At 42.1% G+C, this 26,501-nt stretch overlaps 1 protein-coding gene across 2 annotated transcripts in view; it reads left to right on the forward strand.

The window, feature by feature from the left end:
- Nucleotides 1-26,501, forward strand: part of VIRMA (vir like m6A methyltransferase associated) — a 46,256-nt gene that overhangs the window by 11,747 nt on the left and 8,008 nt on the right. The window contains exons 7-19 of one of the 2 annotated variants that reach the window (XM_084849112.1): nt 114-434; nt 5,119-6,268; nt 7,252-7,743; nt 8,870-9,007; nt 9,430-9,584; nt 12,789-12,871; nt 13,828-13,921; nt 15,390-15,934; nt 17,508-17,743; nt 18,416-18,668; nt 20,413-20,630; nt 22,807-22,939; nt 24,401-24,553. In XM_084849112.1, the coding sequence (XP_084705238.1) occupies nt 114-434; nt 5,119-6,268; nt 7,252-7,743; nt 8,870-9,007; nt 9,430-9,584; nt 12,789-12,871; nt 13,828-13,921; nt 15,390-15,934; nt 17,508-17,743; nt 18,416-18,668; nt 20,413-20,630; nt 22,807-22,939; nt 24,401-24,553 (3,971 nt within the window). The remainder of the gene's footprint in view (nt 1-113; nt 435-5,118; nt 6,269-7,251; nt 7,744-8,869; nt 9,008-9,429; nt 9,585-12,788; nt 12,872-13,827; nt 13,922-15,389; nt 15,935-17,507; nt 17,744-18,415; nt 18,669-20,412; nt 20,631-22,806; nt 22,940-24,400; nt 24,554-26,501) is intronic. The other variant, XM_084849113.1, reaches the window with a different exon arrangement.

Here is a 26,501-nt window from a genome sequence, read left to right on the forward strand (position 1 = left end):
AGCATTGCTTAATTAACTTTTCTCGTAGGAGGCTTTCTCTATATTTTTAAAACTAGAATTTTCTACAATAAATGCTTAATGCATTGTCTTGCGGTTAATGACATTCTTTTCAGTGGTTGGAGAAAAAGATGATGATGTTGACCACAGAGAGGATTACTTTGAGCCCATTTCACCTGATCGGACATCTGTTCATCAAGAGGGTCCATATTCTGATGAAGCAGAAGTGGAAGAAGACCAGCCAGAAGAAGTTGAGGAGGATGAAGAGGGGGTGGATGTTGAGGAGGAGGAGGAGGAGGAGGAGGAGGAAGATGATGATGGTCAAACAGTAGAGAGTATTCCGGAGGAGGAGGAGGACGAGGAGGAGGAAGAGGAGGAGGAGGAGGAAGAGGAGGAAGAGGAGGAAGATGATGGCGAAGAAGAGGAGGAAGGTGAAGGTAGGCAAACACTGAAATTATTGGTGTGCCGTTTCACATGTGCCTACATGTCACTCATCACTTGATTACTCAGCACTTGACACTCACCTGAATGTGTGTGCTGTTCCTATTGAAAAACATTCTTTTTGACTTTGTGAAACTTCTGTGTTGCTTAGCCTATGATGGCCAGTTCACACATGCATGTTTTCACTTGATGCTAACAGTGAACTGGTGATGAGCATACAGTTGAGACTGGAATTTAGGAAGCAATTGTCAGGAGCCCAAGCACTTGAATGAACAATGAGAAAAGATAATACAGTTTTTAAAATGCTGTGGAAGCTTTGACAATTAACTTTTGGGGAAGGGTCAAAAGACTGAGTTCATTTTTGCAAGAGAGGAAGTGGCATATAAATTTTGCATCATTTGTGAGAGTTTGGGGTGATTTTACTCAAGATGGTACTTCTTGAAAGGATATCTTAATTTTTCCTTTGCTTAACCTCCAGTGTTCTGTTGCTGTGCAAAGATCCCTTTGTGCACCCCATCCTCTTGTGAGTGCTATATAGAATGTGATTCTGTAGGGGCTAGTTAGTGCCTGTAATGACATTTTGTAATGAGACACAGATTATCTTCAGGGCTGCACCATTTCATCCTTTTCATTTTTAAAATGTTAATTTTTTAAAATGTTCTTCCGCTGTTCCACTAAAGCACAGCAATATTCATCTAGCTCTCAAAACAAAACAAAACTCTATCCAAACAAATGGCAGACAACAGCTATGCATGTTGATTGGCCTAATAAGTAAGCCAGTTCACTGCTGCTCAGTCACTGCAATAAAGGTTGTTTGCCCCATCCTTTTGAGGGCTGCCCGGATTGTAGGCAGTGGTGGCTGGTGGGGCAGAGGACAGGTCACGAGAGGCAAAGGGCTGGGTGATGTTTCTGACCCATAGAACTACACCAGAAAACATTCCTTTCGGCCCACGTTATCATGCTCCAGCAGCAAGCAATTGTACAGCATCCAAATTCCATCACTTGACAGAAACTACATGAGTGCCCACAGCCACACAAGATGATGATGATGATATTCCCAAAGCCACACAGAAAAATAGCCTTTGGACTATCCCAGGAGCAACCCATTGCAAAAGGAGACACAGAGATAATAACCTCAGATCTGCACACAAAAGCATCCAAAATGTTGACAAGCGTGCCCATTGGGTTCTGAGCATCCAAACATACATTTCTTTACATAAGCCCTTCTCCAAACCTTCACAGAAGCAACCTCATGAAGCAGTACACTTACTGCAAATAAATCCATCTTATAAATGCCTATTCTGAAGCCAGAAGGATTGGATTACTCAGGTGTAAGCATGGCTGCAAGTTCTAACTGCAACAAAAATCCACCCACCCCACAGCCAACTGCAACCAGATTTTTTAAAAGGAAAAGAAATACCACCATTGCCACTCCAAGCAGTTTTAAAAAGAGTGGTGGTAGATGTTCTGGACTACAGCTCCCACCAATCAGCACAAAATGGCTTGTGGGGGGAAGGCCACCAAAGAGCACAAAGGGGCTTTGAAAAAATATAATGATCCCCCTAGCAACATAAATGGCTTTAAATTACCCTTAACACAGCAATAAAACAGGAAGATCCCCAGCCCCAAATAAAAGCAAATAAGAAAGGCACCCTGCCTGAATAAAATCAAATATGCAGCCCTGCTGAATAAAAGCAAATGAGGCTGCATATACACACATACCTGAGAGTAAGCCCTGTTTAATTCAATGAGGTTTACTTCTGAGTAGACATGCATAGCACTGCACTGTAAATAAGTTTAAGTTACATACAGTTGCTGCGGGAGCTTCTAAAGCCATTCCACCAGAGTCTCTGGTTTTGCTAATTTGACTCTTCCTATCTGTGGACTATTCTTACATAAAATTAATAAGGAGAGAAGCAAGGTAACCAAAGCGTTCAATGTTTAAGCTTTCTTTTCTAACAATCACAGCTCTTATGTACCAAAACTTACTCAAGCCCATCCAAGTGAAACACTCAGAGACACAAAGAGAAAAATTTGCTTGAAAACTAATCTCCATCTCTAGGATAGACAGGAGAACTTGTGTGCATCTTATTTGACTACCTGAATGCAATTCCTTACATGTCAGCCAAGCTCAACAAAGAACATATCCCTTATGCATCTACTAACTTTTAATACTTCAGTGTGAATGGTAAGAGTAGAAGCCAGCAAGCAGTTTATCTATATTTCACACATGAATCAATGCTTGGACTACATCACAGCAGCCACGTGTAAAGGTGCTTTCAATTCCTCCACAGGGAATAGGTTTTGACTATGAAGTAAACCATTCCCATGGAGCCATTCATTTCTACTGGTGCATTTTTCTTACAGACCTCTTTTTGAGCAATTATACACACTCAGTTCCATAGGAACTGGTACCAGCTTAATTACAGATACCAATCAAAACACGGCATTGATTCCTACAAAACAGATTGCAAATCATTGGCTCACAAATGTTTTTTTAAAGGTACACACAATCAAATACTTCTTAAAAAATGAATATGGCTACTGTGAGAAAAATATCCTTTTTTAAAATAATCAATTTTGGCCGCAGAGAGTCAAGCTGATCATTTTTTTCTTTTCTTAAAAAATGGATTTTGGTAGCAGACTAGAAATGTTGTTAAGAAAAATTACTGCCACACCATAAATAATAAAAACACATTGGCACCACATTGTGCCGGTATCTGAAGACTTCTGCAGTGGTTGGGCTGGTGCTAGCTCTCCCTGCACTCTTCCTCCTCTTAAAATGGCTCCATTGGTTTACATGGGGAAGGAAAAAGCCCCCCTGTTGCAAATCTGCTGGAGAGGGGGTGAAGTCCACCCCCTGCCAAGGAGGCTGTTGCCCCAAAGGTCCTTCTCTTCTCTTGATATGGCTGCTGCTGTTGTTGGTTTTATTGTCGGCTTTTATTGTTGCTTGCATTGCTCTTTTATTGTGTGTATGCTTTTATTGCTTTTAGTATTTTAACTGTTTTTATGTATTTTCTTACGGTGAGCAGCCTTGGGAGGGCTTCTGTCCTGAAAGGCGGCCAAGACATTTTTTAAATAAATAAAATACATTGGTGGGGTGGGTATGGGTGGACTTGGCGCCTCTCCAGCTGATTTTCAGCAGGGAGGGGCTTTTTTCCTCCCTATGTACTTCTATTGATGAATTACTCCATTGGGTTACATAGGAAAGGAAAAGGTCAGCTAGAGAGGGGGCCAAGTCCACCCTCCAGCCAAGGACCCTGTTGGCCAGAGGTTCCTTGTTAGTGGGTAGAACTGCCCCTCTCCAGCTGATTCAACAATAAAACAATAAACAATAAAATACTCTACGAAGGGAATGTGGTTCTGATTTGCTGACCTGTTCTGGGCCAGCTCCCACGCAGCTGTACAGTTTTTGTCCACTTCCTTCCTGCCTCTTCTCTCACTGACCAAGCTGGTCACACATGTTGGATCTGTGACTGCCTCATCACAACCTGGGCATTCCTCAGCGATGCCCATTACAAACTGTTGGAGTTGGGTCCCTCCTCTATACAGAAGAGAGAATGTGGCTGCAGAGCCTTTAATCCTGTCAGGGATCATTTCCCCAGGGCTCTCTCCAGGAAATCAGCCATCTTGCCTTGCCTACCAGCTGCCGCTATAATACAATCTGTGTACGCATGTTTGGGGTGCATGCACAGTTCACAAAATAAAGTAGCACCGTGCCAGATCCCTGAGCTTGCAGAGTGATGAGGGTGGCAGCACTCATCCTGCCACTGTGCTGGAAAGACAGATAGAGAGCAAGGTGATCAAGAAATCAGTAGTGGAGCAGTGGGGGGTGGCAGGGGTCCTCAGGGTACCCAGAAGAACACACTGTTATTAGAACTGCGACTGGTTGTGGGTCAGGAAGGCAAAATTATTTCTGGAATGTTTTCCCTTTCTTTGGGTCCATCTCTGCACGTTAATGTGCACTTGTGCCTATGTGATCCTACCGGGTGGGGCTTTTTTGGTAGTTGCTTGGGTTTTCATTGAGCCTGAGAGAGCATTGCTAGCCAAACAACTTGTCTGTGTTTTGTCTTTGGACATCTGAAGCCCAATTCTGACCATGTTTACTTGGAAGTAAGTCTCACTGTGAGGCTTGCTCCCATGAGTGCGGTCTTTCAGGAATCTAGGCTGTTGTCTTGTCTGAAGAAAGATGGCTAGAACCCCAGGTTAAGAATCCTTGTGTGGAAAGACTCTTTAGGCCAAAAAAGATATTACTTTAAATCTGTATATAACAGTGACATCTTAATTTTTTTTTAAGACAAGGATCCTGATCCAGACCTTAAAAGTGCCCCTACAATCCCCATATTAGGGTCCCACTCCAGATTGGGGAGCCCTGTGCCTACTCTAGAGTAAATTGAAAAAAGACCTAGCTGCTAGATACAGATTTCAAGCAATTTTGGACCTTAATGGTGTTTTGGTGCTTTTGCACCTTTCTCTTTCAATGGGTCTGTTGTTGACTGTTGGTGAAAGATCCTGCAAAAAGTTAAGGATGCAGTTATTTATTACTGGAGCTCCCATATGTGAACAAAAGAGAAGGGGGTGCTTAATTTTTTTTGTCTAATCACTTGCTAATACATGGCTGCACATTGTTTGAATATAGTTGAATGTATTCAACAAGGTCATTTTAAAACTTCATTTCAGGGGATGATGGTTATGAGCAGATTTCAAGTGACGAAGATGGAATTGCTGACTTAGAACGTGAGACATTTAAGTATCCAAGCTTTGACATAGAGTACACTGCTGAGGATCTAGCCAGAGTGCCACCTGTGACTTATGATCCTTTTGATAGGGAGCTTGGACCACTTCTGTACTTTGGCTGTCCCTACAAGACCACTTTTGAGATGGAAGTTGCTAAAATGAGAGATCAAGATCCAGACAAGGAAAATTTGGGGGCAGTTGAGGCCTCTGTTAAATTAACTGAACTCCTTGAATTATATCAGGAGGAGAGAGGTGCAAAGTGGGTCACTGCTTTGGAAGAAATTCCAAGTTTAATAGTGAAAGGACTGAGCTATTTGCAGTTAAAGGACACAAATCAGGATTATATAAGCCAGTTGGTTGACTGGACGATGCAATCTTTAAACTTGCAGGTAGCCCTGAGACAGCCCATTGCTTTGAATGTCCGTCAGCTTAAAGCTGGGACCAAACTTGTCTCCTCCTTGGCAGAATGTGGAACTCAAGGAATAGCAGGACTCCTGCAAGCAGGAGTAGTCAGTTCTTTATTTGAACTGCTCTTTGCGGATCATGTCTCTTCTTCTCTTAAACTTAATGCATTCAAAGCTTTGGATAGTGTAATTAGCATGACAGAAGGAATGGAGATTTTTTTGAGGAGTGGCTTAGAGGCACATGAAAAAAGTGGTTATCAGCGACTACTGGAACTTATCTTGCTGGATCAGACTGTAAGAGTAGTCACTGCCGGGTCTGCAGTTCTACAGAAATGCCACTTCTATGAGATTTTGTCTGAGGTCAAAAAGTTTGCTGACCAGTTATCGGAAAATCCTCCGTCCCTTCCTAATCATTCTGAGCCTGAGCAAGATCCGGATGCTGGACTCGAGAGAGGGAGCCAGGAATATGAAAATGATGTGGAGGCCCCAATGGATATGGACAACCTTTTGGAGTCCTCCAATATGAGTGAAGGAGAAGTGGAGAAGCTCATTAACCTTTTGGATGAAATTTTGCATTTGATGGAGACTGCCCCTCATACAATGATCCAGCCTCCTGTGAAATCTTTTCCAACAACAGCACGTATTACAGGACCCCCAGAAAGGGATGATCCTTTCCCAGTCCTCTTCAGGTAAGTGGCTTTCGCTGTGTTTAATATGTTCTGAACGGTTGCCAGTTCATTTGTTCCTTCCCCATCCCAATTGTTGGCATGTGTGCTTGTAACACACGTGGTGTACGTTGTTTAAGAAGGGACATGGTTGTGTTTTAATGTTGGAGATGTTTCAACTGGTCTCTTCCTCTCATTTCCATCTCTGTGTCTTCTGTCATGCTGTCTCATAACTTTTTTTAGCCGTCTCCTCTCTCTTCATCAAGTCACTTCACTCTCTTCCTTCCTTTAAGTCAGTAGGGTGGAGGATAACAAAGCTGAGCTTGGACTGCGAAGCTATGGATTCAAATTCCCACTCACAGTTAAAGCTTACTGAGTGGCCAAGGGCAAGTCACACTTTCTCAGGCTAGCCCCCCTTGCTTGCAGAGTTGCAGTGATAAAATGGGGTAGCTGTAGGACACCCTGAGTTCCCTAGAAGAACAGAACACAAATATGGCAAATCAGACCCTTTTTAGGATCCGGTTCTGTGACACAGTCTTTTCTGAGCCACTCCAGCCTCATCTTATCTTCTCTCTCTCCTACAGGCCTCTGAATTGCCCTTATCCTATCACCTGAAAATCCCTCCCCTACTTCCTTGCCTTGGAAGATTTTAGCTGCCTCTTTGTCACTTCTGTGTTGTTGTCTGTTGGTATAGTAGTGATACATAGTTATTTTTGTAAATAAAGAGAAGAACATAAAAACGATCACTAGTTAAGTGAAGCTTAAATTCCAGAATTAGATTGTTAGTGTTTCTTTTTGTGTGCGTTGTTAATGCTTTCTTGTATTGGTGGGATTTGGTCCTCTGTGCAGAATCACAATGGTGACTTGTAATGTGAACACAGAGTAGTCTCTTTTTTTTGTAGCCCACTGCATGTAAACTAGCAATCACAAATCGGGAGAGGGGGGATCCTGCTGATAAACTATATTATCGAATGAAATTATGCATACTTCTCTTTGCATTTATCTAGGTATCTTCATAACCACCATTTCTTGGAATCCCTCACATTGCTGTTGTCAAACCCAGTTACAAATGTGCACCCTGGGGTTCTTCAGGCTGCCAGGGATATACTAAGGTTCTTGGCGCAGTCACAGAAAGGTCTCCTTTTTTTCCTCTCTGAGTACGAAGCCACAAATTTGCTGGTTCGAGCCTTTTGCCAGTTTTCCGATCCTGATCAAGAGGAAGGTCTCCAGACAGATGGTGCAAGTGATGAAGCGTTTCCCCTGTGGCTTCTGCATTCGACGCAGACGCTTCAGTGCATTTCGGAACTCTTCTGCCACTTCCAGCGCTGCACAACCACGGATGAAACTGACCATTCAGATCTCCTGGGAACACTTCATAACCTTTACTTGATCACTTTCAACCCTGTAGGAAGAGCTGCTGTTGCCCATGTCTTCAGCCTTGAGAAGAATCTCCAGAGTCTTATTACTTTAATGGAGTTCTATTCCAAAGAGGCATTAGGGTAACTCTCTCATTTCTGTTGTCTTAATTTTAGGATTTCTGCTTTAAAATGGATGTTTCAAGTCAGGGTGGGTTTGCAAATGCTTAATTGTTCCCTATAACGGAACGAAGCATGCCATGGTATAGAATCCAGCTTCTCATCCCTTCTCCTTTTCTCTTCTTTATAGAGTTTTTCTTTTGAAGGAATGAGCTAGGTTTTCCCATTTATGGGATGGCAAAAACTCATTCCCCAGCATAGAGTGTGTACGTCTCTGTAGTTGGGCCATGGGGTAGTCTCCTGTTCTTCCCAGTCAGTCTAGTGATTTGGGTGCAATTGCTACTGAGAAGAAAGGAAATCCTTACGACTCTTGAAGAGATTAAGCCCTCCTGCCCCCAGCCTCTGAAATGAACAGGCTTAATATGACAGGGTTTGAAAACAGTAGATCAGCAGCATATGAATCTGCTATTTCATCTGAAATATGAAACCATAGATGATGTGAAACAACAGTGGTGAAACCAAATATTTTAAAACAAGACTGTATACCGACTGGGACATTACAGCGATGGCAAGGGGAACAGGTAGTGTAAGTGCATTGTGCTTCCTCCTCATCTTACCTTTTGCATTTCCATCAGTGTGGAAATGTTCAAGTTGCCTGCATATTGTGGACAACAAAAGGTCGATATTGCATGTCATGGAAATCTGGGCAAACCGGAAGAGCTAAGCCTGACTTTTGTGCTTTGTGTTCTTTCATGGTATATCTCATGCTGGTGTGAATCTGGTTAGCAAACAGTGTTGCTATACCTGCAATACATTTTTTTTGTCTTGTCACATACCTGTTGAAAATAATTCGCAGAAAGCCCATTTGTTGAGGCTGAAAGAGTGATCCAGAAATTTCTTCCAAAGTTCATGTAATAGGCTTCTGAAAAGAAGTCTAAAGGGAAGCGTTCTAATCTTAGTTGTGCTCAGGTTTGGATTGTGTGAACGCAATTTCATTTTTTAAGTATTGCATTTAACATATTTGTTTTCCTCCTGGTTTTAATGTTAGGCAGTTTGTATAAAATGTGTATTGATAAGTAGATGAATTGGGATATAGAGGGTATTTTAGGTGAGTAGTTCTGAATCACACTCTTGTACATTGTTGTTCCAGAGCAATATGTTGTGAATCAGGGTTGGGGAATCTTTGGTCCTCCAGATATTGGGCTACATGTCCCATCATGCCTCACCATTGGTCATGCTGTCTAGGACTGATGGGAGTTGGAGTCCATCAACATCTAAAGGTCCACAGGTACCTCATCCTTATTGTAGATAAAAAGCTAAATTGACAATCAGATAGAGGGGTTTCATAGCTGTAGGTTGTGCTATGGAGGCGAATGTTTGCCTGTGGCAGGAGTTATAAGATCTATGCACTGAGTTCAGAGCAGTGCTGCTCTTTATCCCTCTTGTGGGTTATTGCTTTATTCTGGTTAATGTAATTCACTTTTCTCTTTGAGTTCTGAAAATTTAAAGGGGATAATGAAAAGTGGTGTATCTAAAGGTGTAAGGACTATGTAAATAGTCAATTTGATGGACTTGAAAATATGTCTCCCACTTGTAGTAAGAACTTTTTTTTATTCTCCTCTGTACAAAGTAATTATGTAAATCAAAATCCAATGAAGTTTGTAAGTAGACTTGTAAGTGTTGCAATTTTAAGAAAAATCTCTGTTTCAGCGATTCCAAGTCAAAGAAGTCCGTTGCCTATAATTATGCCTGCATTCTTGTTCTGCTGGTGGTTCAGTCCTCCAGTGATGTCCAAATGCTCGAGCATTATTCAGCACCCCTTTTGAAGCTTTGCAAAGCTGATGAAAATAACACCAAATTGCAAGGTACAGTAGTTGAAACTGTTCAGGAGAATCCTTTCTGGTACTTGTAAAAAGGATGTTTTGATTATCTGGTTTTTGATAATGTGTGTAATGAAATTCCTTTTCTATATACAGATTAGTAGGCTGAATCATTGAAAAGCTGTGTGGCCTTTTCCCTATTATCAATGAGGTTTTGAAACATGAAAAGCTTCCTAGTTGATATAATGTACTACTTATTGGTGGGAATCACTGGATAACTGCAGAACATGTTAGTTCTTTGAAATCCTCTAAGAAGGCAGATGTTTGACCCCTGTGATTCTTTAAACTGCCCTCTCCCCTTGCATGAGTGCACTTCTTCATGCATTTGTACAACTTTAAAATGTAGTGGTCAGGTTCCAAAGAACTGTACAGCATTCCCAAGAGATGTTGGGGCTTGTGTTTCTTGAACAGCAGTCTCTCCTGCCTCGTATACTACATGGTAAATGGTTTTGAAATGAAAGGATTATTAAAAACAGTTTGTAATATCGTTTGGGGGTCTGCTGTTAAATAGCCAAAATATTTTTTTTAAGAAAAAAAAATCCCAATGTATGTACCCAATCTCTTGCATGTATCTAATGTAGTTCTGTGGATTCTGGACAGTATTAAGAACAATGTGCTGCATCCAGGCTTAGCCGTGTTTAGAATAGACTTGTTGAAATCAGTGGGACAACTCAGTCATGACTAATTTAAGTCCCATTGATTTCAGTGGGTTTCCCTGCAAGCATGCTAAATTCTGTATCCAACCTAATATTAAAGTTTAATTTAGTTTTTTTTTATTTACTTGTATTATTTTTAGTCTGCTTTTCAGTCCTTTCCAATTCCCAAATTTGGTCAGAACCTTTGGTGGTTCAACTTCTGCTCAAAGTCTGGAGCTGCTGAATGTGATGCTCTGTCCAGAGCAGATGCTTCCAGGGGTTCTTCAGTACCCTAGGCTGCCCTCCACTTCTTTTTTTGTGGAACCATCTAGCCTCTTGTAGGCATGCTCCGAAGTGGCACAGACATTAACACTGTCACTTGGCTACAGGTTCCCTTGCCACGTGGCAAACTGATTTTGAAACTGAGGGGACTTTCAAAAGTAGCTTGTGATCTTGTATGTGTGGCAGGAGGGCTCCTGTTGAAATAAAGTTAAAAAAAATCTCACTAGGCAGGCCCAGTCTCGTGGATCTACAGGAGATTTTTGGATCCCAACTATATTATCTTTCAAATGATGCACACTTCAAGTAAGGCAGGTGGATCTACTTATCTACCCAATGATGATTATTAGTTTATTACATTTCTATACTGCCCAATAGCCAAAGCTCTCTCAGTGGTTTAAGAGAACATCCAATGAAAGAGCTCCATCCAACATCATGTGGGTGGGCTTCCCCTTGCTCTCCTCTCCTTTGCATGTCCCCTCAAATCTGTTCCAGGGGCTTCCCAGTCCGCTGGCGCAGATTTGGGGGATGGGGAATCAGTTCAGTCAGCAGTTCCTGTTACGCTGATGAATGAACAGTCGTGGATACAACCCACAGTGTTTTTCTAACATAAAGCAGTTGAAATTACTCAAGCTTGCTTCAAAATTATGACTCAGACCCTTTCAAATCATGTTGACTGTCTTACGATATACCTTTAAAGTCCTTAGGGAGCAATCCTATGTGGATCGATGGTCGCCTCTGACCCTGGGGGCGACCACCTATCCAGTGCAGGGTGGGAGGAGTGGTGAGGAGCGGATCTCCTCGCTTCCCCTGACGTGCTTTCGTGGCTAGACGGCCAATTTTGGATGTGTTGTCCCAGCATTTCCAACCTCCCTTCCCCACCCCTGGGAACGCCCCGTTTTTGCTGCTCCATGCTTCTCTTACAAGCGCAGAGTGTGGAGCCAATCTGTGCTGCTTACAAGGCGGTGTGGGAGGGGGTGGGGGTTGGTTCTCCAGGAACCGACCTCAGAGCACACGCTCCGAGGTTGGTTCCTGGGAACCAACCTATCCTATGGCCATCTAGCCACTGACTAGCAGCCATAGGATTGCCCCTGTAGTAGCCTAGACCAGAATATCTCTGGAACTGCTTCCTTCCCCATATGAGCCTTCTTGGGACCTTTGCTCCATTTTAAGGCTCTCCGTCATGTCCTGCCTCCATCTCAGATAAAGCAGATGGGTACCTAGGAATAAGCTTTATTGGGCAGGGTTCCAAGGACCTGGAATGGCTTCCCAAGAGGTAAACCTGGCCCCTTCAGTACCTGTTTTTAGATGGACAGTGAAGAACATTTTAATTAGAAGGGGTCTTTTTAGAGTCTTGATTTTACCATGAATTCAGTTGTTCTGTTTCAGAATTCTGTGCTTATTTTGCTTTCTTAAACCTCTGTTTTGGTTTTCTTTCAGCCATACTTTCACTGAATCTTCAGTCTGCTTTTGTTTTTAGCAGACCAGATAGGCTGTAGAGTTTACTGCATGTAAGCCAAGGCGAATATAACCAAGTTACTTTGGGCCAAGGAGAAAACTATCCTTTCAGAACATGTCCGTAGAAAGCTTTTGTAGCTACCATTTGATTTAATACTGAATATTTACGAGATTGAATGTTTCAGTTGTGCTAGACCAAATGATCTTTTTGAACAAGTAGAGAGTGATGGTTCATATATTTGTTTTTTAAATGGCATTAAATGAGTCCAGTCTTAAATTCCTCCCCCTCCCCCAAAATTCTTAAGACTCTTATGTAACTAAAACAACAATCCTGTGTATTTGGGAATAAACTGAATTTAAATAAATGGGCTTTATTCCCAAGTAAATATGCTTAGGGATTAAGTCAGACCTTAATTAATTTTATTCAGTATTGAATAGAATACTATTTAGGAGAGAAAGGTGTGTCTACCTTGATTATATATGAGCACAACTGTCTTTATTAGAGAGAGATACTTAAAATAAATAGAAAGAAATAGATCTTCAACAGTGTTTGTGGTGCTCTGATTCTTACATTGAGGAAGAGATCACCTGAACTGTAGCATGATATTAAAGAATAATTTTAACCAAACAATTACAATTTGGCGCATATGTATGCATTGGGTCTCCATTGTTCGAATTAAAGGCAGTTTAAAGCAGTTATAAAGACTAAACTGATTTGTACCCAAAGAAAGCCGTGTCACTCTGATGCTTGTCACAATTTCTGAATATAGAATTTTATGTAATGTAACATTAATCAAGTTGCCTTGTTTGTTTTTAGAACTTGGCAAATGGCTGGAGCCTTTGAAAACCCTTCGGTTTGAAATTAATTGTATCCCAAATCTCATTGAATACATTAAGCAGGTTAGTAGAAAAACTCAAACATTCAACACCTGCATTGTCTTAAAATATCTGCTTAGAGGTTTTTTCCCCAGTTTTACCTTTTGCAATGTGCATGTAATACTTTCCTAAGTTTATAGGAGAACGTCTGTTTGCATAGTTTTAACAAATAAGATTAATAGAAAGATTGGTAGGTACTCTTTATTCATAAACGTTTTATTATATATAAATTCTGTATTTGAAGTTTTTGAATGGTATGTTGTACATTAAGTATATCCTGCAGTATTAAAACAGACTTTAAAAAATAGAGTACCCTTATTTTAAACTGTATGTTGGCTGGTTACACTTATTTCAAATAGTGCCTTTTTAAGAGCCAAACTAGATGTGATGTTATTCATGCAATTTCTCATTGTATTAATTTTTGAAAAAGTAAATAGCTGTGGAGAGGGAGGAGAGATTTGGTTGTGACCATGGGGTTCTGATCCATTTCCGCCCTGCCCCCCCAGCTTTGCATTGGGATCCTCGATCCAGATTGAGACCAAAGCACTGGCAAAGGGTTAAAAAACAACCCTCCAGCTGTGGTCCTAATCCAGCTTGTGTCCTGTCCCATCCCCAGGCACTATTTACTGAAACATCAGTTAAATTAGGAATTGTGTTTCTGGGATTTCTTGCAATAATATTGGACTAGATGGACATTAGTCTGATCCAGCAAAGAGATTTTTACATTTCTAAGTAAGAGTGCATTCTCGGGATCACATAATGTAGATCCGTTAAGCCTTAACTGTTAAATGTTGAGTGTGCACTGTTTTAAAATCTAGAACACGTTGATGGATTATAGGTATGTTAGGGGGGTTGGAAGGAGAGAGCATGCAAGACTGAACTCAGCCTACCTATTGTTGTACAGAGGCAAAGCTGATTTGTCTATTACCTTTGTCGAATATTTATCTTTAATAACCTGAATGGTATCTTTTATTTTTAAGAATATTGATAGCTTGATGACCCAGGAAGGAGTCGGCCTTCCTACTGCACTTCGTGTTCTATGCCATATTGCATGTCCACCACCACCTGTTGAAGGTATAATACTTGTTTTCACCTCTCGTTTCTCATTCATTAAAGTAGGGGTCCCCAACCTTTTTGGACCTGTGGACACATTTGGGAATTTGATCAGCTACTGAGGGCAACTTCACAAAATGGCTCCCATGGAGGTTGTGGCTAGTCACATAATGGCTGCTGTAGGGGCCTGGCTGGTCAAAAGACAAGTAATTTACCCAAGCAACTAATTACAAGCAGAGGAAGGGTCTGGACCCCAAAGCCAATCCACGTACTTGATCCCACAGATGCACAGCCAAATACTTACTTAACGTTGCAATCCTACACATGCTTACACGGAACTCAGTGGGAATTACTTCTGAGTAGGCCTACATAGGATTACTGTGATCATCCTATCCACTCACACATATACCTTTCTCTAGTCCCAAAGGAAGGGGAAATGCCCTCACCCCAAAAGGAACGAAAATGTTTTCCCTACCATAACCATAGGCTCAGCCACTTCATTCCCCACCTGGCACTCCTGCCTCCTCCTCGTTCCATCAAAGGCCCTGTCTGGGAAGGTGGTGTGTGTGTGTGTGTGTGTGTGTGTGAGAGAGAGAGAGAGAGAGAGAGAGAGAGAGAGAGAGAGAGAGAGAAGGTACTTGAAAAGGAGAGAAAAAAGCAAGGCTAGGGGCTGGGAGGGGGAAGAACTACCAAGATAAAGGGGTGAGAGCGGGAGAGAGAGCAAGACTAGGGCTGTGAAGGAGGAGGAAATAATGAGAGAAAGAGCAAGCCTGAAGGCTAGGAGGGGGAGAAATGGCAAGGTAAAAAGGTGGGGAAAGAGAAATAATGAGGCTAGAGGCTGGGAGGGGGAGAGAAGGAGCAAGGTTGGAGCCTAGGAGTAAGCGGGGAGAGAGCAAGGAAAGGGGTTGGGGGAGAGAAATAGAAAGGCGAGGGGCTGGAAGTAGTGAGAGAATGCAAAGGGGAAAGGTCTGTGTGGCTGGAAGATTAGGTGGGGCCAGAAGCAACTCTTCCTTTCTCTTCCTGCTTGCCAGACAGCTCATCAGCAGCAGGTTCAGGAACAGGGAGAAGTACCTGGTGCCCTAATGTTTTTGCAGCTTTAAAAAATAAAATACATTTTTGAAAGGGGCAGGCCCTGGAGAGCTTTGTGGGCATTATTGGAGGTCCCGGCAGGTGCCGCATTGGGGACCCCTGCGTTAGAGTATCTCGGATTTAATCACACTTACTACAGTGATACTAAAATGTATTATTGTTTGTTTGAACCATCTTATTTGGTAATTGAGCATGTACATTTTGGGGTCACTTCAAAATCTTCATTAAGAAAACTGTAACACAGAAATGTTGTGTAACCTCAATATCTGCGTGCTTGGTCACTGACAGAAGCCGGTCTCATAAAGAGGTATTATTGTGCCAAATCCATATTTCTTAAAAACTGAGAGCAAAATGAAATATGTAGAAAGTTTCTCTATTTTTTTTTCTCCCCATCCTAAAGGTCAGCAGAAGGACCTTAAATGGAATCTTGCAGTTATTCAGCTGTTCTCTTCTGAAGGAATGGACACTTTTATTCGAGTTCTACAAAAGCTAAACAGCATCCTTATTCAGCCATGGAGGCTCCATGTCAACATGGGAACTACCCTTCATAGAGTGACTACCATATCCATGGCCCGATGTACCCTCACTCTCCTGAAAACCATGTTAACTGAGCTGCTACGGGGAGGATCCTTTGAGTTCAAAGACATGCGTGTTCCTTCAGCGCTTATTTCTTTACACATGCTTTTGTGTTCTATTCCCCTCTCAGGACGTTTAGACAGTGATGAACAGAAAATCCAGAATGATATTGTTGATATTTTGTTGACTTTTACCCAGGGTGTTAATGAAAAGCTAACAATTTCAGAAGAAACTCTGGCCAATAATACTTGGTCACTCATGCTAAAAGAGGTTCTCACTTCTGTTCTGAGGATTCCCGAAGGATTTTTCTCTGGTCTTATACTGCTTTCTGAATTGCTCCCTCTTCCACTGCCCATGCAAACCACTCAGGTATGTAAAAACTATGAATTGGCTTTAAAAATAAAATAAAAAGACTGAGATGAAGAGGGTGGGTCAGTAAGAATTGACAACTGAGGAGCTGTGCAATATACCTTTCGGTGGGTCAGTAAGAACTGACAACTGAGGAGCTGTGCAATATACCTTTCACCTTGGCATATTGTATATGAATAAAATATCTACATACATGGAAACTCATTTTGTTAGTGGCTAGAACCACCCCACCACTTTCCCATTGTTTTAACAGCATAATATATATGTATTCACTTCATCATTCTAAACTATCTGTCCTTTTAACTACCCTATCAGCAGATTTTGTAATGACCTTTTGGATAAGGTGTCTGTTGGTTGAAGTTGTTGCATAGGGACAATATTTTTCCTTAAGTTTATTGTTACCCTGTCACATAGATTTTTGGTGAAGCACCCAATTCTTTGGCTTAGCCCCAGTTCATGCATTCAAAGATCCGCCTGTACTGGGCAGACCTGAGACCGCAGCCATGTGACAGAAGTAATGTATGAGCTGGGCACTCCACACCAGAGGTTCACTTGCAGGCTCTGCTGCTCTATTTGTGTGTGTATGGGGTGGTGGGGTGGGGGATGGATCAAGAAATCATGCCAATAGGGCCTCCACGGAATTAGGCCTCATCAGTGTGAAGTGCCTGGCTCATAGGCTGACTCCCCTCTCACCTGTGGTGAGGGAGCTGCTCTGTGGGAGGACTGCTGAATGTATGAACATAGGTTAAGTTTACATATTTTCCTTGACAACTGTGGTGGGAACTGTAGGGTCCCTTCTTGCGTGACTGTGTAGCTCTTTTGTTTTCAGTGGAAGGTTGTTGGAGGCAGATTGCTAAGCACAGCAGGCTGGGAGTGAAACCACATCCAGTTGTTCCGCCGGTCTGTTTTTGCCCCCAGGTTCTGCTTGACTTCCGGCTTTTGGTATATGTGGAATTAAGCAATCAAACTGTTATGATTTTAGGTTTAGGTTCCAAACTTTATTTTTCCTGAACTGGAACATGATCCAAACCATTATTTTAAAGTCTTCGTTGAACCCAGACCACTTTGACTCCCTGAAGGCAGGCAGATTTTTCCGATTTCCTTTTCCTCCAGAATTGCAAATTATATTTCTGCTTTTCAATAGTTTTATTGAGTTTTTGTGTGTGTTTTTTTGTATTTGTTTTTAATAATACAATTAGAGCATGGGAGTACAGTATGAGGACACCTAGGCTTATCTGTCCATGTATGCCACCCAGATGTCCAAATAAGTGCATGGGAACTGTTGCCATTAGTAAGCTGCACCTTCAGACATGGAAAGGGCAGTAAAGATCCTCTGTCAGTAGGGATTTCTCCCTCTGGGTATGAGAATGGGTACGAGTGGGGATTTCATAGCTGCGGGTGGGCAGGGAAATCTCCGTGTGTGTGTACACATTTGCTAGGAGAAAACTCCTGATTGTCAGGAGATCATCAGGAAGCAGGCCATTAATTGGCATTGACAGTTGTTTTCTCTTTGCCAAACAAATGTTTTGTGATTTGTAGCTTTCAAAGGCTTATTTTGTTTTTCCACTGGTAGGTTATTGAACCACATGACATATCGGTGGCTCTCAACACTAGAAAACTATGGAGTATGCATCTTCATGTTCAAGCCAAATTGCTGCAAGAAATAGTCCGATCCTTCTCTGGCTCCACCTGTCAGCCTATTCAGCACATGCTAAGGCGCATCTGTGTGCAGTTGTGTGACTTGGCCTCACCAACTGCTCTCCTTATTATGAGGACTGTTCTGGATCTGCTTGTCGAAGATCTACAAAGGTACACTATGCTACTTTGTCCAAAGATTTTTTTAAGTACCAGCTAAATTGATCCCATTAGCCACAGTCATGCCTTGGGCTCCTGCAAGTTGAGGCTCAGAAATGGACTGTGCCTCCCTTCCTATCTTGCTTATCAGTCAGCATCAACTGCCTTGACCCTAGGCCTTTTGTTTCTCCCTTTGCATGGTGCTCACTCCAGCTCATGGATATTTCCTGGAGGGTGGAGGTTGGTGCCGGTGGGAGGAGCAAGCAGAAGGCTGTGGTGTGTTGCTGCATGGCTGACAGGGATGTAGTATGGAAGAGAAAGCATTATAGACTGGTCCTGAGAGCCTGCCCCATCTTCTACATGGAGCAGGCTGAATCATGGCCATTCTTTTTAGCACTTTGTCAAGCTGACTCCCGATCCCTAGCACAAGTCTGTAGCAGCTGTCCCATCTTTGGTTGCAACTAATTATGCAGTGATCATTATTTGATGGTAATCAACTGATTTGTGGCAAAATCATGCCACTGATCTGTATACATGTGTGTATCTTTTAGTGAAAGATGTTCTGTCATAAACTTTCATGCGGTATGTAAATTGTATTTTGGGGGTTGGACTTGATCGTCTTCTTAGGCCCCTTCCAACCCTACTATTCTATGATGCTTCCTAATAAGAGCACTGGTGTAATTTCAGCAACCCAGAAGAGAAAGAGAAGCAGTACACTGGCCAGACTACACGCTTGCTTGCGTTACTTGATGCCCTGGTTTCGCACAAAGCTTGTAAACTGGCTATTTTGCACCTGATTAATGGAACTGCTAAAGGCGATGAAAAGTATGCCGAAGTTTTCCCAGAGCTTTTGTCTTTAATGCGAACTGCAGGGGACAACATCATTCATCAACAGTGTGCTGAATATTTGGCTTCTATTTTGCAGTCCCTCTGTGACCAGGTATTTCAAAGTGATAATGTAGAGAACCCTTTAATTTGTTTTTGGTTTTTTGCTGAGTGCATATTGTCATATTTATACACACATTTAGATAAGTGTACTCTTATGCATGTGTAGACAATGACAGAATGGAGTAGAGAGGCCTCTGTTGCTTAGGAAAGCCTGTGCCTAATGTTGAAGCAGATTCAGGATCTTGTTTGCTGTACCCTAGCAATGCAACCAACCCATCAAGGCTTAAATTCTGTTTTTTGTTTGTGTTTCTGTAGATAGATTTTTCCCTTGAAAAGCTCCCCTGAGCTAAGAGCTGCCAATCTCCCTACTAACTCCACTTCTTCTCCAGGTGATATTGTCCCTGGATATGATAAAAAAATGTAGAGAGTGAATTGCAGGGGTCTGAATAGAGTGATCCAATTTATGGCCGCAAGGTTTCCCCGTTCCCAGTATGCTGAAATATGTAATTAGTTTCATGGGCACTGGTATATCACATTTGTATAGCACTTTTCCTCTATTTTTATTTGTGCTTTTTCAGAGGTAACATTGGGCAAGTTCGCACATCACGCTAAGCCACCCTGAAGATAAGCTACTGTGGGTTGGTGGTTCTCTCGATAACTCATGTTACTCCCAACAGACGATTGGGCACACTGAGGCTTGCCATGGGTTATTGCCACCTTAGTCCTCCCACCTGCTCCTGGCATGTATTCTAGGCACCTTTGCAGCAGAAATCCTCCTTCCTACATCAGCACCCTTTCTACAGTTGGTCTGCTCATGAGGGAAAGTCCCCCCACTCCACTCCTGCATCAGATTGCCAAGTGCATATAATTTTCTGAGCCCTCATGAACGCGGTAATGTGCTCGCAAACCTGAAAACATTTTTCCATTCAGGGTCTATTGCAAATCACTCCCCCCACCCAAAGATTTTGAATACTACCACAAAAAATACACTGCACCTATTTTTCTGAATTTTTACATGTTTCTTAACTAGTGCCAGCTCTATGCGATATGTCATTTCCATAACCGTTGCCCACAAAACCCGTAGCAGGATAAGTGCATTCTTTTTTTGAAATCTCCAAACTGTAAAGGCTGCTCTTGCACAAAATGCCCTGCACTTATTCATCTGAAACCGGGCAGGCTTGATCTCCTCAGATGGGGGAACTATCCCTGCGGATTTCATCCAATTCAGACAAGAAATAAAAAAGTTCTCAGCACTTCCCTTCTTAAAAAAAATAAAAATCAACATTTAACGGTGTGTAGCACAAATGTCTTCACTTATTTGCCTGACATCTGAGAGGCATAATCCCCTCAAACAGGTCTGCTTTGCCTGTGAATTTCATCCAATATAAAAAAAGCGATGGCTGTTGGTTGATTTCCAGTGATCGTCAATGGGAGACATGAAGGTTTGTGTTTCCAAACTGATAATCGAATTTGGACCCGATCTAAGCCGAATTAGGCTGTTTTCTGAACTGGAGTTTGAACTGAATCTTGTGGTTGGTGTACACCCCAGGCCTACAGCAGCTCCGTGCCTTGCAGTGTTTGCCTTGCTACTGTGGGGAGTCTCAAAAACCGTTTGCGTTATGCCATGGTGGTCATCTGTTAAAAGAAGACAAGAGCATTTTAAAATAAAATCCTGCTGGGCTAATGAAAGCTCTAAACTAGCTCTTTGAATCCCAGCCATCACCTACATAGCCATGGCTATGAAGCATGCCTGGGTATCTTTCTGCTCTCAATAATGTCGTGGCTTCTTTTTTCAGGACATTGCACTGATCTTGCCCAGTTCCTCAGAAAGCCCTCTTTCTGAGTTGGAGCAGCTTTCCAATTCGTTGCCCAGCAAGGAACTCGTGGCTTCCATCTGTGACTGCCTGCTGGAAACGCTTGCTAATGCTGAAAGTAGCTATAGCTGCTTGCTGACTTGTATCAGGACAATGATGTTCCTTACAGAGCATGATTATGGATTCTGTCACCTGAAGAGGTACAACTTTTTTCTGCCAAGCCATTTCTAAATATACTTGTGTGTTTTTTCTGCAATTCTGATTTGTTTTCAGTGGGGTTTAGAAAACAGATGAAAGCTTGTAGTGACAATCAAGGGCTGGAAAAATGTTTCAGATTCTTAGGTATAAGCGTCACAATTTTTTTGGTGCTGATGATGTACAATTTTCCTGGCCCTGGCAAGAAATAGATCAAATCGCCAACATTCGCTGGATCATGGAGAAAGCAAGAGAATTCCAGAAAAACGTCTATTTCTGCTTCATTGACTACGCTAAAGCCTTTGATTGTGCGGATCACAACAAACTCTGACAAATTCTGAAAGAGATGGGGGTACCAGACCACCTTACCTGTCTCCTGAGAAACCTGTACGAGGGTCAAGAAGCAACAGTAAGAACCGGACATGGAACAACTGATTGGTTCAAAATTGGGAAAGGAGTACGACAAGGCTGCATATTGTCGCCCTGCGTATTTAACTTGTATGCAGAGTACATTGTGAGAAACGCCGGGTTGGATGAATCACAGGTTGGAATTAAGATTGCCGGGAGAATTATCAACAACCTCAGATACGCAGACGATACCACCCTAATGGCAGAAAGCGAAGAGGATCTAAAGATCCTCTTGTTGAGGGTGAAAGTGGAGAGTGCAAAAGCTGGTTTGAAACTCAACATTAAAAAAACGAAGATCATGGCATCTGGTCCCATCACTTCCTGGCATGTAGAAGGGGAAGAAATGGAAGCAGTGACAGATTTTATTTTTGGGGGGCTCCAAGATCACCGCAGATGGTGGCTGTAGCCATGAAATTAAAAGACGCTTGCTCCTTGGGAGGAAAGCTATGGCAACCCTAGACAGCGTAGTAAGAAGCAGAGACATCACCTTGCTGACAAAGGTCCGTCTAAACAAAGCTATGGTTTTCCAGTAGTAATGTATGGCTGTGAGAGCTGGACTATAAGGAAGGCTGAGCGCCAAAGAATTGATGCTTTCGAACTGTGGTGCTGGAAAAGACTCTTACAAGTCCCCTGGACTGCAAGGAGGTCCAATCAGTCAATCCTAAAGGAAATCAACCCTGACTGCTCATTGGAAGGACAGATACTGAAGCTGAAGCTCAAATATTTTGGCCACCTAATGCGAAGAGAAAACTCCCTGGAAAAGACCCTGCTGCTGGGAAAGATTGAAGGCAAAAGGAGAAGGGGACAGCAGAGGATGAGATGGCTAGATAACATCACCGATGCAATGAATATGAACTTGAGCACACTCCGGGAGAGAGCGGAGGACAGGAAGGCCTGGCGTGCTATGGTCCATGGGGTCACGAAGAGTCGGACACAACTTAACGACTGAACAACAACAAATTGTCCAATAAAACCCTTAGGGTAGTATCCAGTGTTAGTCATATGTAGAGTAGATCCACTGAAATGAATGAGACTTCAGTTACGACTAATGTACTACCCTTATTGTGTGAGTTCTTATTTCTGAAACTTGATCTCAAGGTATTGTTTTGTGATACATACATTCTTTATTGGAGATATAATTCATACTGCCTGGCTGATTAAATACATTTAATTGATGATACGGGTTTTGTTCTATGGAGTTGTCAAATCTGCATAAATTTGCATGTGAATAAACCATAATTCTGAAGAAAAAAGCATACTTCCTTTATTTTAGGTTAGCCTTCCTGAACCTGGTAGGCTGCAGATGTTTTGTTCTACAGCTTGCATCAGCCTCAGCCAGTCTAGGTAATGGTGAGGGGTGAGGGGAGTTGAAGTCTAAAACATCTGGATGATGGGAAAGGCTCCGGCAGGGTATTACCTTAGAAGAGGCATTCCCTCGTGTGAGAGAGAAGGAGTAACCTCTTTGAAGGTGAAACGTGGATTATTATTTTTTATTTTTTAACATCTGTTGTCCAGTTAATCAGGAGCATATTTTAGTTGATTAACTGATTAAATATTGCAACCCTACATGAGGGGTTTGCTATACCCTAGAATGGTAACAGTAGTTCAGTTCTTGGACATTTAGCAATATTTAAATACAAATCCATTCGAAGATGGGAATTTGTGTCTTTGAAATGGTCTGTGTTTTACCTGCTTTACATCTGTTGATCACATTTTCTTCATGTGTTATTTTTTGTTCTATGGTTAAAATATTTCTCTTTGGAATAAAAATAGCTCTCTAAGAAAACACTGTGGTGCTTTGCAAACTGTACTGAAGCGAGTAGTAAGCAGCTTTACTAAGGACACCGGGGAACTTGCCTCTTCTTTTCTGGATTTCATGAGACAGATACTAAATTCTGATGCACTGGTAAGTAAATGCATACAGAGCATCTTTTCAGAAGCTTTGTCTTAATTCAAATTTCTTGGCCAGCATTTCGGCACTGATGAACTATGCAGGAGGTAAGTGGCTGTATTCTTGATCGAACACTACTGCAGTATCTTTATTTGATGATAGACGTTATAGCTATCTAACCAAGATACCAGACGTAGCCTTATGGTCTGTTAGCACTGATTCTTATGACTGTTAATTATTTTATTTAAGAGGATTTATGTCCTGCTTTTCTATTGCCTCAACAATACTCAAGGCTGCTCATATCAATTTAAAAAGCTATACAAAAAGCCCGTCAAAACAACAAACAGTAAAAAATTAAAACAATAGAGAAGGGAGTCTATTTACAGTAGGTGAAAACAACTTACAAATCAAGGGATCAAATAATTAAAACCACTCCACCCAGCAGCTTAAATGCCTGCTGGAATAAAAACGTCTTAACAGAGTGGCAAAAAGCCTAGGGAGGGAGCTGTAGCGAGTATCATCTTAAAGCAGCCTTTCCCAACTGGGTGCCCTTCTGATGTGTTGGACTACAAGCCTCATCATCCCAGCTGGAGCTGATGGAACTTGTCATTCAACACATTTGGAGGGTGCCAGGTTGGGAAAGGCTGCTTTAAGGTGACTTTTCTCTGCAAGATCCACTTAGTCAACTTTTTAAAAAAAGGCCTCACCTGGTAGGGCTGCACGTTAACATGTCCTGCACCTTAACTCTGCTTTTCTAATGTTTATCCCAGCTTGGTGCCCTCCAGATGTTCTGGACTACAACTCCCAGCATTCTTTAATGTTGGCCATGCTGGCTGGGGCTGAGGGGAGTTGTAATCTGCAATATCTAGAGGGCACTAGGGGCAGTATCTAACACTGTCCAAGTACAAGCGGGACCCACCACTTGTGCAGTGGGGTTTTAGTGCTTTGGATAGGAACCAGGAACAAACAGAAACACTCGTTTCTGGGACAGAGCAGGCCAGTGGAGCTCTTCTGACCTGTCCTGATCCAGAAGCAAATGTTTCCACTTGTTTGGGGGCTTGCTTTATGAAGTGCCAAATCCCTGTTGTGCAAGTGGTTAATCCCGCTTGCACAATGGAGTCGTCAGGAGCACACCGGCCCCATTGGATACTATCCAAATTGGGAGAGGGTGGTTTATCATACGACCTTTCAACCATGTCAGTATGGGGGGGGGGAGGCATCTCATATAGACTCCATCATCCAGTGGTACATGTGAATTGTCTATCTCAAAGAGCAGAATGGGTATATACCTATCAGTGAAAAGAAATTGTACACAAAATTACTTGTTACAGCCAGTGCAAGGTGTTTTTTTTAATGCATCTTGTGTGTTTGTCATGGAAATTATGTCGGTTTGCAATAATATATGTGGCTGTAGTGTGATTTCTGATAAAGTTTGCAAGTTTCTCACATAGCTACTTTTTAATTAATGTTCCTTAGGGATGTTGTGGGGATGATGGAAGTCTTGTTGAAGTAGATGGAGCCCACCCCACTAGAACGATGGGACTTACTACTGCGGAATTAAAATATCAGTTAAAAAACAAAGAAGAAACTCCTGAAAATCTGCTCCTTGAACTGGAGAAACTAGTTTTGGTAATGTAGTTTTAATAATGAAGTCTATAATCATTTCTAAACTACCTTGCTTTATCACTGGATGCTGTGTACACATTGCTCACATTTAATAGTTGCTATGTAATGCTAATGAGAGAACTCTAAATAGGCCCTTTTTATTGGACCAGGCTTTCTTTATTTGAAGAGTATGCAAGCTTTGGTATTACAAAAAACTCTTTTGACTGTCATTACCTACGTATGCTTACGCCTGTCCCAACCTAATGGGCCAGTGCACATAGTTCCCCAATGTGTAGAACATGTGCAACTGGTACGTGTGTGCCCCACACTTGCTTATCCGTCTGTCACAAAAAGGGGTGGGGCAAATCATGTGGGCAAGGAGCATACATGTAAGTCTGTATGTGAATGTGCTCAATTAACACTTAAAGCCCAACATGCGGAGGTTGTGGTGCACATGGGTCCATGATATGTTCCTATAGCATGTACAGTTCACACTGTGTGAAGCAGACTAATGAGTCTGTAGCAGCTTGGAATGAGCAAAAAATGTAACTAGAGTTTGAGCTACACATTACTATGAACGTGGGCTTACCACCATAACTGGCAGTCCTGTATTGGGTTTCCAACTGTCCTTCTACCCCCCCACCCATCTTACATTCAACTTCATGTCCTGAGATTGTAACATTAGGCATTTCTCCAGTTATGTACAGTGGGATTTAAGGAAACACATATATCAATGTCAGGACGTAATGTTAATTGATCTAGACATTATAAAGGGGGAGGAGGAAACTCAACACAGGGCTGCCGTTTTTGGCAGCAGCCACATGAAGTGTCGGACACGACTGAATGACTGAACAACAACAACAACAACAACAACAACAACATGTTTTTTGTAACAAGTTAGCATGTCAGAGTTTGACAGCCGCACTCAAGTTACTCTTTGTTGTGTATAGTGAAACAATTGGCCAAGGACCTGATTCTTAGCCTTTGTTTTGGGGGGAATAAAAACAATCTTAATATGGAAGTCTCTTAACTTCTCCTGAGAATTCGTAATGATGTAACTTTGCCTCATAGGTTCATCAGATGTTGGAGTGATTCCAACATAGAGCCCAGGTTCACACGTAATGGCAGCAAATCATGGGTTATTTAACCCATGATTCACAGGGACACAGTCCGACTGCAAGCCACTTCCACATACTGGAAACAACCTCCTGTTGGTGCGATTGAAGGTTGTTAGAGTGACATGTTAACTCTGACTGATGGGTTGTTTAACCCCTAAGCAACCCAACAGTTAATCTGTGATATGTTGTTGGGTTAACTGCTGGATTATTTAGCCCTAAACAACCCATCAGTCTGGGTTCACACATCACACTGACAACCTCCGACTGGAGGTTGCTTACAGTATGTGGAAGCGGCTTGCACATGGTGTATATCCTGGCAAATCATGGATTAATTAATGTGCTCAGTGTGTCATGTCCTAAGAATCACTTTTGTCATCTAATATTGGAACAGAGATTCTGATGGCACCTGAAAGACTAACAGACCTCTTATGATATGAGATGTGGACTAGAGATCACTTTTTCAGATGCCTGAAGTGTTATCCAGAGTTGGTGTGTGTGTGTGTGTGTGCATGCATGCACGCACACACACATATGCATGCAGAGAGAATGGGTTAGCAGTAGGGCCAAATTGCAGTGGTGATACGCAGCATCAGGAACTGATAACTAGCTTTATCACCGATTCTGGCTCTTGTGAATGATCCCTGTGTTCCTCTTGTATACATTTAAGCTTTACACGGGATTTATGTACCGCTTACATTTCATGGCCATTTGGACCCATTATTTCATTTTTTCCTCTGCCCCCTTGTGACTTTGTGCATTTGAAAATGGACTCTAGTCCATGAAAGCTTATGCCATAATAAGTTCTTAAGTTACCATCAGACTATTTTGCTTCAACAGACTGACAAAGCTACTTA

The sequence above is a fragment of the Heloderma suspectum genome, chromosome 4 (genome assembly GCF_057233095.1).
Source record: "Heloderma suspectum isolate Gila_16-S chromosome 4, 16-S_ref, whole genome shotgun sequence".
In the NCBI taxonomy this organism is placed as follows: Eukaryota; Metazoa; Chordata; class Lepidosauria; order Squamata; family Helodermatidae; genus Heloderma; species Heloderma suspectum.